This window comes from Salmo salar, chromosome 05 (assembly GCF_965601325.2).
Source record: "Salmo salar chromosome 05, fSalSal1, whole genome shotgun sequence".
NCBI lineage: Eukaryota > Metazoa > Chordata > Actinopteri > Salmoniformes > Salmonidae > Salmo > Salmo salar.
The window spans coordinates 65,428,164-65,444,188 of NC_138295.1; the positions used below are offsets into that span (position 1 = coordinate 65,428,164).

Here is a 16,025-nt window from a genome sequence, read left to right on the forward strand (position 1 = left end):
TTTTGACCAGTTCCCATTGGGATATAGAGAATATGGTGCCATTTGTGATGCACATACTGTATGAGTCAGCTGCCTATATTTTTTATTTTTATTTCACCTTTATTTAACCAGGTAGGCAAGTTGAGAACAAGTTCTCATTTACAATTGCGACCTGGCCAAGATAAAGCAAAGCTGTTCGACAACATACAAAAACACCGAGTTACACATGGAGTAAAACAACATACAATCAATGATGCAGTAGAAGAAAAAAAAGAAAAAAAAGAAGACTATATACAATGTGAGCAAATGATGTGAGATAAGGGAGGTAAAGGCAAAAAAAATGCCATGGTGGCAAAGTAAATAAAGTATAGCAAGAAAAACACTGGAATGGTATATATGGTATATACTCTAGACGACAGGGGAGGAGAGGGAGGAAGAAGAGCAGCTAAAACGACAGTCGTCGTCCATTTTGGAATTATGATTCTTGGGAGTCTGTTTTAGATAATGATGAAATATATGAGTGTGTCTGTCTTAAAGAGAAACCAATTAATTCCAGCCGCAGTGTTCAATAAGTACAATTGATTTTGTTTATTTCACTGACATGTCCCCCTCCCTGTCTCTTCCCCCTCCCTGTCTCTTCCCACTCAATGTCTCTTCCTACTCCCTGTCTCTTCCCCCTCCCTGTCTCTTCCCACTCAATGTCTCTTCCCACTCAATGTCTCTTCCCACTCCCTGTCTCTTCCCACTCCCTGTCTCTTCCCCCTCCCTGTCTCTTCCCACTCAATGTCTCTTCCCACTCCCTGTCTCTTCCCACTCCCTGTCTCTTCCCCCTCCCTGTCTCTTCCCCCTCCCTGTCTCTTCCCCCTCCCTGTCTCTTCCCACTCCCTGTCTCTTCCCACTCCCTGTCTCTTCCCACTCCCTGTCTCTTCCCACTCCCTGTCTCTTCCCCTCCCTGTCTCTTCCCACTCCCTGTCTCTTCCCACTCCCTGTCTCTTCCCACTCCCTGTCTCTTCCCCCTCCCTGTCTCTTCCCACTCCCTGTCTCTTCCCACTCCCTGTCTCTTCCCACTCCCTGTCTCTTCCCACTCCCTGTCTCTTCCCCTCCCTGTCTCTTCCCACTCCCTGTCTCTTCCCACTCCCTGTCTCTTCCCACTCCCTGTCTCTTCCCACTCAATGTCTCTTCCACTCCTGTCTCTTCCCCCTCCCTGTCTCTTCCCCCTCCCTGTCTCTTCCCACTCCCTGTCTCTTCCCCCTCCCTGTCTCTTCCCACTCCCTGTCTCTTCCCACTCCCTGTCTCTTCCCACTCCCTGTCTCTTCCCACTCCCTGTCTCTTCCCACTCCCTGTCTCTTCCCACTCCCTGTCTCTTCCCCACTCCCTGTCTCTTCCCCCTCCCTGTCTCTTCCCACTCAATGTCTCTTCACACTCCCTGTCTCTTCCCCCTCCCTGTCTCTTCCCCCTCCCTGTCTCTTCCCACTCCCTGTCTCTTCCCCCTCCCTGTCTCTTCCCACTCCCTGTCTCTTCCCACTCCCTGTCTCTTCCCACTCAATGTCTCTTCCCACTCCCTGTCTCTTCCCACTCCCTGTCTCTTCCCACTCCCTGTCTCTTCCCACTCCCTGTCTCTTCCCACTCCCTGTCTCTTCCCCCTCCCTGTCTCTTCCCCCTCCCTGTCTCTTCCCACTCCCTGTCTCTTCCCACTCCCTGTCTCTTCCCACTCAATGTCTCTTCCCACTCCCTGTCTCTTCCCCCTCCCTGTCTCTTCCCCCTCCCTGTCTCTTCCCACTCCCTGTCTCTTCCCACTCCCTGTCTCTTCCCACTCCCTGTCTTAGCCTGTGGAGCTGTTAGCGTTATAGTGGGGCTAGGCTTTATTGTTTTAATAAATTGCCTGCGTGAAGAGAGCAGTGGTGCATGTCTGATGTTCATCTTTACCTCCTGAAATGAAACCTTTCTCACAGACAGACAACTCTCCTCTCCACCTCTTATCTTCCCCTCTCCTTCTCCTCTCCTCTTTCCCCTCTCCTTCTCCTCTCCTCTCTACCTCTCTTCTTCCCGTCTCCTTCTCCTATCCTCTTTCCCCTTCTCCTCTCCTCTCCACTTCTCATCTTCTCCTCTCTACCTCTTCTCCACTTTCCCCTCCATCTCTCCTCTACCTCCTCTCATCTTCCCTTCTCCTTCTCCTATCATCTTTCCCCTCCTCCTCTCCACCTCTCATCTTCCCCTCTCTTTCTCCTCCTCTCCACCTCTCATCTTCCCCTCTCCTTCTCCTCTCCACCACTCATCTTCCCCTCTCCTTCTCCTTCTCCTATCCTCTTTCCCCTCCTCCTCTCCTCTCCACCTCTCATCTTCTTCTCTCCTTCTCCTATCCTCTTTCCCCTCTTCCTCTTCTCTCCTCCTCCTCAATTCTTCTCCACCTCTACTTTCCACATCCCCTCTCCTCCTCCTCTGTCTTCCTCTCCTCTCCTCATATCATAATGTGACAACGGGGGGGGGGAGAGAGAGAGAGAGAGAGAGAGAGAGAGAGAGAGAGAGAGATGAGATGAGCTGATGGTCACTGTGCACCCCTGGTCATTATTCCTGGGGCCACCCAGCCTCCCAGTGGAGCCTGAGACAGCCACTGTACAGACACCCACGGCCACAGGAGGATAGATGGATGACCATGAGCCGGAGACAGGGGGACGGGGGGTTATAGTTGCTGGTGAAAGATGGCTCTGGCTCTCACGATGCAGTGATCTATCACAACAGACCAGGACAACTGCGCTGTCCCAGAGGGAAAAAGAGGAAGCAAGGCAAGGGATGGAATTAGTGTGGCGGGCTGGCGGTGGAGGTGGCTGAGTCACAACCAAGCTTTGCTTTCGCCCTCTCCCAACACTCAAGATGCTCTCCAGTCCAGTCTAGTACGTTGGGTTTAATAGAACTAATCTATAGATGGATCCTTTTTTCTCTGGAACCATTTAGAAATGGTGAACAATAACATTTATGACATAGTATTAGTTTTGTGATAATGTTTATACTCAAACTGAAATAACTTTGTTATCTTAAATGTGCAGAGCGTGTTTTTATAACTCTTTGTCGAGTTGAGGGTTTTTTCCAAGCCTATTTCTGTATTCCACACTAACTGCATCATTTTTTGACAATAATAAATCAATAATATATCAGATCAAAAGTTTTCAGCGTTTTGGTCTAAAATATGCCACTAACTGAACCAAAACAGCATAAGTTTCATGAATTGTGGAAGAGTTTAAAAAACAAACCCTGAAGCATATAAGAACACAATTGACTGTGACGAGGCTTATCTTCTAAAAATAGAACTGTGTCTCTGACGGGATAATTCTCCTTTGTTAAGGGTTCTTTTCTCCCAACATCAGGAGAATGCTGACACTGAATAGTAACACTTTGCTTAGAGTGGTGATATGTACCATTCATAAAGCATGTATTCATGACATAAAGAGTCAATAATGCTGTGGTAATGTTAGTTATACCTAGCCTGATTCTAGGAGCAGTGACTCTGGGAAGGCAAGGCAGCTGAGGCGGGGTCCATCTCAGCCCCAGTAATGGCCTTGAACACTAAATTGACTACCTATGAATCTGAGAGAGAGCGAAAGAATTGTCTGGAGTATGATTGGTAGCCTTGCCTCCCACACTGCGAGCCCATAGGCCAGGGCCTGATGAAAGGGCTGGATAATTGCAGTCCCCTCTCACCCTCTGGTCTGCAGCTTACAGTAACTACCGCTACTGAGGTTAACCGCAGAGAGGAGAGCAAATGGCATATCATAAAAAGGCTCTTGTTATAGGAGAGCATTAGAACTCCATTTTGTATGAGAAAAGACAAAGGACTGAAAGCAGACTTTCAAGTGAGGGCGGTTTGTTTAAAACCAAGCGTGAATAATGGCAGTTATTAAGGTGTGCATTCCAAATGTCACCCTATTCCCTATATAGTGCACTACTTTTGACCCGAGCACTATGTGCCCTGGTCAGGAGTAGTGCACTGTAGGGAATAAAGTGCCATTTGGATGACTAAGTGACATTAATGATGGTTATATAAGTCCCGTATGTGATGTATACAGACAGCCAGTTCTTCCACATGATTCAATTTGGCATTGTCACATTCCTAACAGACATTTTGCACAACATGGATTCATAGCTTCATGAATATTCGGCACCGCTTTCTGAGAAACATAATCATCTGTTGTGTTGCTGTTGTTGACAGCTTTTGAGGGGCTGGAGAGAAAGCTATACTTTCCCGATGAAGAGATGTACCGGAGAGGAGGAGAGGAGAGAAGGAGGTGTTGTGTGACAGGCCCGGTTCCACCTGTGATTGCAGCCATTGTGAAGACCGATGCCTGCCTGTCTCTCTGAGAGACTCCTAGTGCTAACTACAGTAAACAGTCTTTGTCTCTCTCACATCATCCTAGTTATAACACTCTTTTTACTGGCCTCCCTCTGTTATTCAATTGTAATAACACATATGTACAGTTGAAATCGGAAGTTTACATACACCTTAGCCAAATACATGTAAACTCAGTTTTTCACAATTCCTGACATTTAATCATAGTAAAAATTCTCTGTCTTGGGTCAGTAAGGATCACCACTTTATTTTAACAATGTGAAATGTCAGAATAATAGTAAAGAGAATGATTTATTTCAGCTTTTATTTCATCACATTCCCAGTGGGTCAGAAGTTTACATACACTCAATTAGTATTTGGTAGCATTGCCTTTAAATTGTTTATCTTGGGTCAAATGTTTCGGGTAGCCTTCCACAAGAAGGTGGGTGAATTTTGGCCCATTCCTCCTGACTGAGCTGGTGTAACTGAGTCAGGTTTGTAGGCCTCCTTGCTCGCACACGCTTTTTCAGTTCTGCCCACAAATTTTCTATAGGATTGAGGTCAGGGCTTTGTGGATGGCCACTCCAATACCTTGACTTTGTTGTCCTTAAGCCATTTTGCCACAACTTTGGAAGTATGCACCAGTCCCCCCTGGAAGTGCACCAGTCCCTCCTGCAGCAAAGCACCCCCACAACATGGTGCCACCCCCGTGCTTCACGGTTGGGATGGTGTCCTTTGGCTTGCAAGCCTCACCCTTGTTCCTCTAAACATAACAATGGTCATTATAGCCAAACAGTTTTATTTTTGTTTCATCAGACCAGAGGACATTTCTCCAAAAAAGTACGATCTTTGTCCCCATGTGCAGTTGCAAACCGTAGTCAGGCTTTTTTATGGTGGTTTTGGAGCAGTGGCTTCTTCCTTACTGAGCGGCCTTTCAGGTTATGTCGATATAGGACTCGTTTTACTGTGGATATAGAAACTTTTGTACCTGTTTCCTCCAGCATCTTCACAAGGTCCTTTGCTGTTGTTCTGGGATTGATTTGCACTTTTCGCGCCAAAGTACGTTCATCTCTAGGAGACAGAACGCGTCTCCTTCCTGAGCGATATGACGGCTGCGTGGTCCCATGGTGTTTATACTTGCGTGCTATTGTTTGTACAGATGAACGTGGTACCTTCAGGCATTTGGAAAGATTTTCCCATGATGTCAAGCAAAGAGGCACTGAGTTTGACGGTAGGCCTTGAAATACATCCACAGCTACACCTCCAATTGACTCAAATTATGTCAGCTAGCCTATCAGAAGCTTCTAAAGCCATGACATAATTTTCAGGAATTTTCCAAGCTGTTTAAAGGCACAGTCAACTTAGTGTATGTAAACTTCTGACCCACTGGAATTGTAATACAGTGAATTATAAGTGAAATAATCTGTATGTAAACAATTGTTGGAAAAATTACTTGTGTCATGCACAAAGTTAGATGAACACTGCCCAGCTTCAGCACCACTCTCTACGATGACAACAAAACTCACCACACACACACACACACACACACACACACACACACACACACACACACACACACACACACACACACACACACACACACACACACACACACACACACACACACACACACAGCCTGTTAGGCTAGGGCTTACAGAAGCAACTGGTAACACTAGATCCTCTGTGCATGGATCTCTGTACAACAAGTTGTGTTGTGTTTGGTAATGAAGAGATTGCTTGGGACCAGAGAGACAAGTACTTACCAATACAAACCTTAACTGGTCCTCTTAACTAGAGATTCTTACAATCCGATACATTTATATAATGTATAAAAGTTGTTAATATGCTGAGCTAATAACCAAATGACAGAAGTTAGAATAAACTCTAAGGTCCCATTAGAATGGATAGAATGGCAGTAGATCACTCGTTTAATCAGATACAAACCTCCTTAATGTTGTTAATGTGAAAGGAGAGATACATTAAACACCCAAATGTAATGTTGTTTGAAACCGAACAACACTTTAATCTCTTCAATCAATAAGGCTCATTTTATGTAATGCCTCTGGATGTTTCATAAATGACTCAAATTACACAGTAGCTTAATTACACAGCCTTTAGAGTAGTCAGGTGGGAAAAGTAAACAGGGCTGAATAAACAGACTGTGTTACAGTTCAGACGGTCTTCTGGATGGTACGTAGCTATGGTCCAGGTCGTTAGTGCACATTTGTCCACTAACTAGAGGAGGAATGCACACTAATGCCCTGGAGCAGAGCTAGATGGTATGGTGAGAGTATCTAATTCTTCCCCTATTAGGCTGCAACAGACAGAGCTTTGGGAGGAAACCCAATCCCCCTTTGTTTGGAAGTAATGGATGATTTGATGACTGCTCTGGGCAGCTTTACAGCTTTAGTAGCTATATATTACAGAGCAACAAGCCCCAGGTGGTGGTCTGTCCCAAACCCATCACAACAACCCTGCCCCGGGCCAAGCGTCCCAGGGGCCCAGACAGGGGATGGTGTTCAAGGTCACTATGGAGCAGAAAACAAGTTGTAATCCCTCAACTAAGAGCTCATAGTGTAGGCAGCCTCATCCATCATCATGTTCACCTTGGAACTTGGAACTTTACCAGTGTTATTGACTGAGAGTTCATCAATCAGTCTGTGTTTATAAAACAGGGCCAAACAGAGAGGAAGCCAAATGGACTCTGTGGTACTGTTACAAATCAATGGTAACAGTTTACTTCATCTCGGCAACCCTGACCCAAATCTCTTTTGTTTTAGTCTTTCACAACAGACTACACTTTACCAAAAGCCTGCATTTACAATGCTTTATAACTTGTTGTAAAGTACCAAAACACTTCCTTAGTAATAGGAGGAAACCTTGAGAGGGGCCAGGCTCTGCCTGACTCTGTTTATATGGCTCTGGATGTACCCATGTTGACCTATTGCTTTGTTACAATTTAGAGTAAATCTGTCACCCATCCATGTGCTCCTAAAAATACTAGGTGATTTATAAACCAGGCTGCACTTTTCACTGTAACCAGCAGATGGAGGACAAAATATGTCTTACCTTGGAGAACACGGTCATTGTATCTATTCATTCGTTTAGATTACTTTTATTTCCAGTTCAGGGTTTTAAAACAAATTTCTCTTTCTCTCTTTCATTTCTTACCATATCTCTGCTGATGAATAAGGCATTGGGCTGTTTCCAGTTCACTACCTAATTCTGCTCCTCAATTATTACACCTTGTCCTGGTCTGTTGGGTTCTTCAATGTTCCACACACATTGACCCATTCCAAATGCCATATCTTCTTCCCTTGGTGTCTGAAGAGACACTTATATGTCGCAGTAATATTATGAGTCCCTGGCCTTATGCTGTATGGTGGGACACTTATAGTGTTGAGTGGAGTGGAGTGGCTGCCTGGCTATGTGCTTTCCTCAATTGAATACAATGTTATTAAGATGAGAGTGAGATTTGTTCAGTTCCCATGATTGTCATGCATGTCATCTTTAAGTAAAGACTTGCAAGTTGCAGCAATTGAGGGGAAACAGACAGATGGGGTAAAACAGAAGCCCTCCAGGGCGAGTACATGCCATGACATAAAGGTTCAGACCTCTTGGCTGTTGGACTCTCTCATTCAGGGAGACAGTCACTCATTTATAAGACCTAAATAACCATCTCGATAATGAACTTACCACTTCTAGACCAAGGCTAAATATTAGAATATAAACAATATAACAATGCCTTATAACAATGTATAACAATAAACATGTGTTAATTGCGTAGGTCGGATATTGTAGCTACATAATGCACGTTATGATCTTGTGTTTTTCACAACTTCCATCGTTTTTTCTAGAATTGATTATCAATGATATGTATTCATTGACTGCAGTGAGTGCGGGGCACTGCTTGACGCCTGACAGTCACGTCATCAGGGAAGAACAAGTTGTTTCAGTTCCTATTTCTGCGTCTGCTGAAGTCTGTTGGTTTCACTGCATTACACTTTTTTAAAGACTTTTATCTAGATCTTATCGCGATTGCGTTATGACAGTGATATCAGAAATGGCTTCTTTTTAAACGGTTGTTAGTGATAACTAAGGTGCATCCATGTTGTGATATTCGTACGAGTTCCACAGTATGAACTACATTCTATCTGTCAGGGTCGCGCTGTCGAATAGAATCTGGCCTGCCTCGACCTCGACTCGGGGAAATTCCGATGGCTCTTCCGCACAACATTCTGGATCTGTGCACGACAACATTACCAACATTAACACAGGTGTGAGTATAGACTTGGAGCCGAACTTGTTCAATGTATAATGTGTAATGTTTCAGAGTTCAGACTACCGTAGATGAAGTCAGTCAGTGTTTGTTTATTTTTATATATATATTTTTAACAACCTACAGTACATTTTCAGTAGAGTTCGCATACGGTGCAGAAGTTGCAACACAGTCACAGTTGGACGGTGAAGTTGACACATTTCGCTGCACAGGCTTCTTAAAGGCACAGTCTGTAATATTTTTATTTATTTTATTTATTTCACCTTTATTTAAACAGGTAGGCAAGTTGAGAACAAGTTCTCATTTACAATTGCGACCTGGCCAAGATAAAGCAAAGCAGTTCGACAACATACAAAAACACAGAGTTACACATGGAGTAAAACAACATACAATCAATGATGCAGTAGAAAAAAATAAGACTATATACAATGTGAGCAAATGATGTGAGATAAGGGAGGTAAAGGCAAAAAAAGGCCATGGTGGCAAAGTAAATACAGTATAGCAAGTAAAACACTGGAATGGAAGATTTGTAGTTTGAAGAAAGTTCAAAGTTAAAATATAAATAATATAATAATAATAATAATATCAACCAATTCAATATACCAAAATGCATTGTTTCAAATGCTATGGCTTACAAATACCTTAATACAGATCTGCATTACCTTATAACTCCACCTGAAAAACTGAGGATTGTGTGCTTTGATTGAAGGTTCATTTTAACAGACAGCATTATTGTGATACGCATCTCCAATTCAGGCATTTTACAGTGGACACTATTCTGCCCTCTGTCATTGTTCACAACAGAACTGGTGTATCTCAATCTTCAAGCATATGGTAATTCATACTACTACATGAATTGCCCAGTTTAACACACAAACACATACACACACACACACACACACACACACACACACACACACACACACACACACACACACACACACACACACACACACACACACACACACACACACACACACACACACAGCTCTGAGCAGTTCCCTCGTCAGTTGGCCAACGCTTTCTTGACCTCGAACCCCAGTTCATGTAAGGGTCCTAGCCTGCTCATTCATCACAGACTGGACAGAAGGCTACTGAGGGGCTCTTCTCAGGCCTGACCACCTGCCTCTCTCCTCTTAGTAGGGCCATGGTCTGCAGCCTCACACACACACACACACACACACACACACACACACACACACACACACACACACACACACACACACACACACACACACACACACACACACACACACACACTATCTGCACTAGGGAGAACTAGAGAGACTGTTAATGAACTGGCCTCAGTGGCGTTTGGTTTCCCAGGAAGGCACAATGGGCAGCAGAGCATGCATCTTATTAATCTCTGTCCTAATTAGACCAAACTATTATCCTGCTGAATGCTACAGAGCCCACTTTTTCTCAGCTACAGTACACAGCCACACACACACGCACATACAGCCTTCTAGCATCTCAGCTGTACTACATCAGTGTTTATAATACTATTTGAAATCTTTCGAACACTTTGAGCATTTATTTTAGCTTACCTGGAGTGCCAGGTGGGCGAGGACTAGGGATGGTTCTAATGGTTCTATAGCAACAGGCAAGCTCAGTCAAGCACAGCTAAAGTATTGGGTATGATTTCAAATAGTATTTGAACCCAGGTCTGGAATAGGCCTTCACATAATTGAATGTCTTTTTCATAATGGTGGATTTTTTTTACAACCAATTGTGTGAAACGTTTCATTTTGATATACTGTGATGGTGATGGATGGTGTCCTGTCTTTGTGGAGAAGAGTTGTTAGGCCTATATCATATTGGTTTTTGATTTAATCTTTCTAGGAGTATAGGTCTCATTATGGATTTATTGGGATGGAGGAAAATAACTTCGCTAACAATAGCAACTCAAATTGAAACGCATTTAGGGCAAAAATATTTCCATATTTATTTTGAGCCTTGGTGGTTAGGCATGTACAGATAGCAAATCCGATTGAAGATTTGTAATGCTTCACTGGTTTAGCCCCAAAGTGTCCTCACAATAACCCAACAAGCAGTGAAATATTCAACGATCATTAATGAAATAAACCAAAAAAAATGCATTATGAAGGCGTGACAGATGCTTTATAAGGGTGATTGAATGGCGTCGGGAGCAATGATGCTTTGATGCAAACAGGCGTAACGACCTTTGACCTCAGCATGTGCAGAAGCACTTTAGGCTACAGTACAGTGTTTGTATTGGCTACTTACTGATATCGACTAGCTACAATTCAACATGTTTAGTATGCCCCAATGGAACTAACATACATTCCTTTGAGATTCACCGCCAGTCCATTTAAAACAACGTGCTGCTGTAGGATGTACTGTACATCAAATAGCATCAAAGGGAAGGTTGGGTCACTAGAAAAACATAAACAAGGGAGCAAATTCATCCACTAGTATTATATTAAGATATTATTATAGGACACTTCTGTTCATTAGATCTCTCTGTTACCTACAGTTGAAGTCGGAAGTTAACATACACTTAGTTGGAGTCATTAAAACTCGTTTTTCAACCACTCCGCAAATTTCTTCTTAACAAACTATAGTTTTGGCAAGTCGGTTAGGACATCTACTTTGTGCATGACACAAGTCATTTTTCCAACAATTACAGACAGATTATTTCACTTATAATTCAATGTATCACAATTGCGGTGGGTCAGAAGTTTACATACACTAAGTTGACTGTGCCTTTAAATAGCTTGGAAAATTCAAAGAAATGATGTCATGGCTTAAGAAGCTTCTGATAGGCTAATTGACATAATTTGAGTCAATTGGAGGTGTAGCTGTGGATGTATTTCATGGCCTACCTTCAAACTCAGTGCCTCTTTGCTTGATATCATCGGAAAATCAAAAGAAATCAGCCAAGACCTCAGAAAAAAATGTGTAGACCTCCACAAGTCTGGATCATCCTTGCGAGCAATTTCCAAACGCCTGAAGGTACCACGTTCATCTGTACAAACAATAGTACGCAAGTATAAACACCATGGGACCATGCAGCCGTCATACCGCTCAGGAAGGAGACGCGTTCTGTCTCCTAGAGATGCACGTAATTTGGTGTGAAAAGTGCAAATCAATCCCAGAACAACAGCAAAAGACCTTGTGAAGATGCTGGAAGAAACAGGTACAAAAGTATCTATATCCACAGTAAAACGAGTCCTATATCGACATAACCTGAAAGGCCGCTCAGCAAGGAAGAAGCCACTGCTCCAAAACCGCCATAAAAAAAGCCAGACTACGGTTTGCAACTGCACATGAGGACAAAGATCGTACTTTTTTGGAGAAATGTCCTCTGGTCTGATGAAACAAAAATAAAACTTTTTGGCTATAATGACCGTTGTTATATTTAGAGGAAAAAGGGTGAGGCTTGCAAGCCAAAGGACACCATCCCAACCGTGAAGCACGGGGGTGGCACCATGTTGTGGGGGTGCTTTGCTGCAGGAGGGACTGGTGCATACTTCCAAAGTTGTGGCAAAATGGCTTAAGGACAACAAAGTCAAGGTATTGGAGTGGCCATCACAAAGCCCTGATCTCAATCCTATAGAAAATTTGTGGGCAGAACTGAAAAAGCATGTGCGAGCAAGGAGGCCTACAAACCTGACTCAGTTACACCAGCTCTGTCAGGAGGAGTGTGGGAAGCTTGTGGAAGGCTACCCGACACGGTTGTCCCAAGTTAAACAATTTAAAGGAAAAACGACCAAATACTAATTGAGTGTATGCAAACTTCTGACCCACTGGGAATGTGATGAAATAAATAAAAGCTGAAATAAATCATTCTCTCTGCTATTATTCTGACATTTCACATTCTTAAAATAAAGTGGTGATCCTAACTGACGTAAGACAGGGAATCTTTAGTAGAATTACATGTCAGGAATTGTGAGAAACTGAGTTTAAATCTATTTGGCTAAGGTGTATGTAAACTTCCAACTTCAACTGTAGATACTAACAGTAGATACCTTCAGAACAATCAAAAGCAACATTTGCAGCGATGCATTTATCTGACCCGACATGTTAAAGGGGGATCGCACTGATTTCTGCCGAGGTTGCAGTGGCAGCGTAATTTGTTTTTTGTCTTTTTTTAGAGTTAATGCTAAACTGACAGGCCAGCAACCGAAGCCTGGTTAGGAGGTCAATGTCTGACCGACCCTCCTCTCAATATCTGCTGTGACTGTTTGACTAAGCAACACTCACATCAAGCATCTTCTCAATGTCTTCTCAACCATAATTGAAAGACATGTTCACTGTTTACCCAGACTACCCATGAACCTGAGCAACAACTCAATCCATTTCAATATGTTGTGCCAAAGCGTGCTTTAGTGAGGTGAGACGATACGATAAAGATTTAGCATTAAAGCCGTCAGAGATTTGAGATGTAATAATCTGGGTGGTGTTTGCTGCCCGGGAAATGTTCATCAAGTTGTCAACTCTCATTCCTGTGTGATATTTAGTCACAGAGATACTTTTAAAGACTCATTTCCTCCCTGTGATCTCTGTGGACCGCTGTGGTTGGACAGGGAGCTTAGCTGACTGTGGTTGGAGGGTTGATGATGTCGTACAGTTGGTAGATTTCAGCTAGGTTGGTGGTCCAGTGGAGATAGCAGACTCGAGAGAGGTGGTAGATTTGTGATACTTACTTTCTTCTGACCAAGGCCTGGCTGGCCGGTGAGTGACACTGGCTCACTGAGGATCAGTAGAGAGAGATACTGCAGAGTTTGTGGTTCTCCTTTTAGCTGAGCTCATCACTTCTCACCTCAGGGTATTGATTCAGGCTGTAACCTGAGAGGTTGCGTGTTGTTGGAGATGCAGCAGTCAGAGATGCAGAGAGCCATAGGATCAACAGGTGAGCTCCTTCTCCTACAGCATTGATCCACAGGCAGAAAGGGTTATGTTCCGGTGTCCACATGCATTCTACAGTAGCCTACTTATGTAGAATGCATGTCAAATACATAGCTTCATTCTGAGCAGTATGCTAGTATGGTTATTGGTGGGAATATAGCTTTGGTCTGGGGAGTCTAGAGTAGGTTATTATTATTTGACCATGCTGGTCATTTATGAACATTTGAACATCTTGGCCATGTTCTGTTATAATCTCCACCCGGCACAGCCAGAAGAGGACTGGCCACCCCTCATAGCCTGGTTCTTCTCTGGGTTTATTCCTAGGTTTTGGCCTTTCTAGGGAGTTTTTCCTAGCCACCGTGCTTCTACACCTGCATTGCTTGCTGTTTGGGGTTTTAGGCTGGGTTTCTGTACAGCACTTTGAGATATCAGCTGATCTAAGAAGGGCTATATAAATACATTTGATTTGATTTAGGTTACTGGGGTCCTCTGGTCCTTGACCAACCAGCAGACCAGGGGCCTTTTCAGTGACTATACATACAGTATTACTGTGGAATGTTCATATGCACAAGCCCCAGGTATCAAGAACATTGTTATTATATAGTTATTAAGGTTTTTGTGTATATTCCTTCCTCACATTTCTATGTATCTAAAGATTTAATAAAAATGATACATGTGATATCTAAATGTATGTTAAAATGTTAGAAATATTATTTTAATTATTTAATTTAAAAAAAAAATGCTAAATATATATATAATCTAGGAGACAGGAGACAGAAAAACATGCCTTTTTTAAACCAATTAAAAAAGAAATAGTAACTTGATTTACCAACTGAATATTTCACACAAGGCAATAACCCAGGAGCCGATGGAGAGATCATGGTGTGATTAGTCGCCCTGGAGTGCGTGCTAATGAGACAGTCTGGATGGGGGTGACACTCACTGAGCCTGTGACAGCATCAGGTTTTGATTTATTGACCTGGAGCCAGTGTTAATGACGGGGCAGAGGCAGGACTGCTCTGCTCCCCTCTCCTCTCCCTGTCCTGCTGCTCCAGCGTTTGGTTGTACTGGGTGGTGGCGGTGATGGTGCTGTATGCAGGGGAAAACTGACTGCATAATGCCGAGAGAGAGCGAGAGAGAGAGGGAGAGGGAGAAAGAGAGAGAGAAATATGGAGAAAGAAAGAGAGGGCGAGAGGGTGTTAGCAAAGGGATGTGGGCTGTCGCTGTGTGCTTCCTGTGTGTAGTTTGACAGCTCACTAAACCAATGCATATTCATTACAATGGCTGCCGTGCTGTTATCGCCCCGTTAGAGTCAGGGAAGTCAAGGCCATGTCTCACCTTATATACAGTTGAAGTCAGAAGTTTACATACACCTTAGCCAAATACTTTTTACTCAGTTTTTCACAATTCCAGACATTTAATCCCAGTAAAAATTCCCTGCCTTACGTCAGTTAGGATCGCCACTTTACTTTAAGAATGTGAAATGTCAGAATAATAGTAGAGAGAATGATTTATTTCAGCTTTTATTTCTTTCTTCACATTCCCAGTGGGTCAGAAGTTTACATACACTCAATTAGTATTTGGTAGCATTGCCTTTAAATTGTTTAACTTGGGTCAAACATTTCGGGTAGCCTTCCACAAGCTTCCACAATAAGTTGGGTGAATTTTGGCCCATTCCTCCTGACTGAGCTGGTGTAACTGAGTCAGGTTTGTAGGCCTCCTTGCTCGCACACGCTTTTTCAGTTCTGCCGACACATTACAATGGGATTGAGGTCAGGGCTTTGTGATGGCCACTCCAATACCTTGACTTTGTTGTCCTTAAGCCATTTTACCACAACTTTGGAAGTATGCTTGGGGTCATTGTCCATTTGGAAGACCCATTTGCGACCAAGCTTTAACTCCCTAACTGCTGTCTTGAGATGCTGCTTCAATATATCCACATAATTTTCCTTCCTCATGATGCCATCTATTTTATGAAGTGCACCAGTCCCTCCTGCAGCAAAGCACCCCCACAACATGATGCTGCCACCCCCATGCTTCACGTTTGGGATGGTGTTCTTTGGCTTGCAAGCCTCCCCCTTTTTCCTCCTAACATGACGATGGTAATTATGGCCAAACAGTTCTATTTTTGTTTCATCAGACCAGAGTACATTTCTCCAAAAAGTATGATCTTTGTCCTGAAGAGAACTTAATGTAAAGTTTTACCAGTCGGTGCCCTCCACCCCTCAACACCATGTCCTGAGTAGCTACATGACTTACCTAGCTAAATAACATGAATGGCAGTATACTGTAAGTAGGACCCCTCCCTCCCTCCCGTCTCCACCCATCACCTCTCCTCTCCACCCCCTCACCTTACCTCTCTACCCTCTCACCTCTCCTCTCCACCCCCTCACCTTACCTCTCTACCCCCTCACCTCTCCTCTCCACCCCCTCACCTTACCTCTCTACCCCCTCACCTCTCCTCTCCACCCCCTCACCCCACCTCTCCTCTCCACCATCTCTCTCCCTTCTCCACCCCCTCACCCTCCCCTCTCCACCCCCTCACCCTACCTCTCCACCCCCTCACCTCACCTC

At 43.7% G+C, this 16,025-nt stretch overlaps 1 protein-coding gene across 7 annotated transcripts in view; it reads left to right on the forward strand.

Moving 5' to 3' along the window:
- Positions 1-16,025, forward strand: part of LOC100194674 (oxidation resistance protein 1) — a 157,293-nt gene that overhangs the window by 87,738 nt on the left and 53,530 nt on the right. For 2 of the 7 annotated variants that reach the window (XM_045718575.2, XM_045718578.2), the window contains exon 1: positions 8,240-8,577. The exons of the other annotated variants lie outside the window; for them this stretch is intronic. In XM_045718575.2, the coding sequence (XP_045574531.1) occupies positions 8,439-8,577 (139 nt within the window). In that variant the 5' untranslated portion in view covers positions 8,240-8,438. Of the gene's footprint in view, positions 1-8,239; positions 8,578-16,025 lie in introns of those variants that run through there. 7 annotated transcript variants of the gene reach the window in all.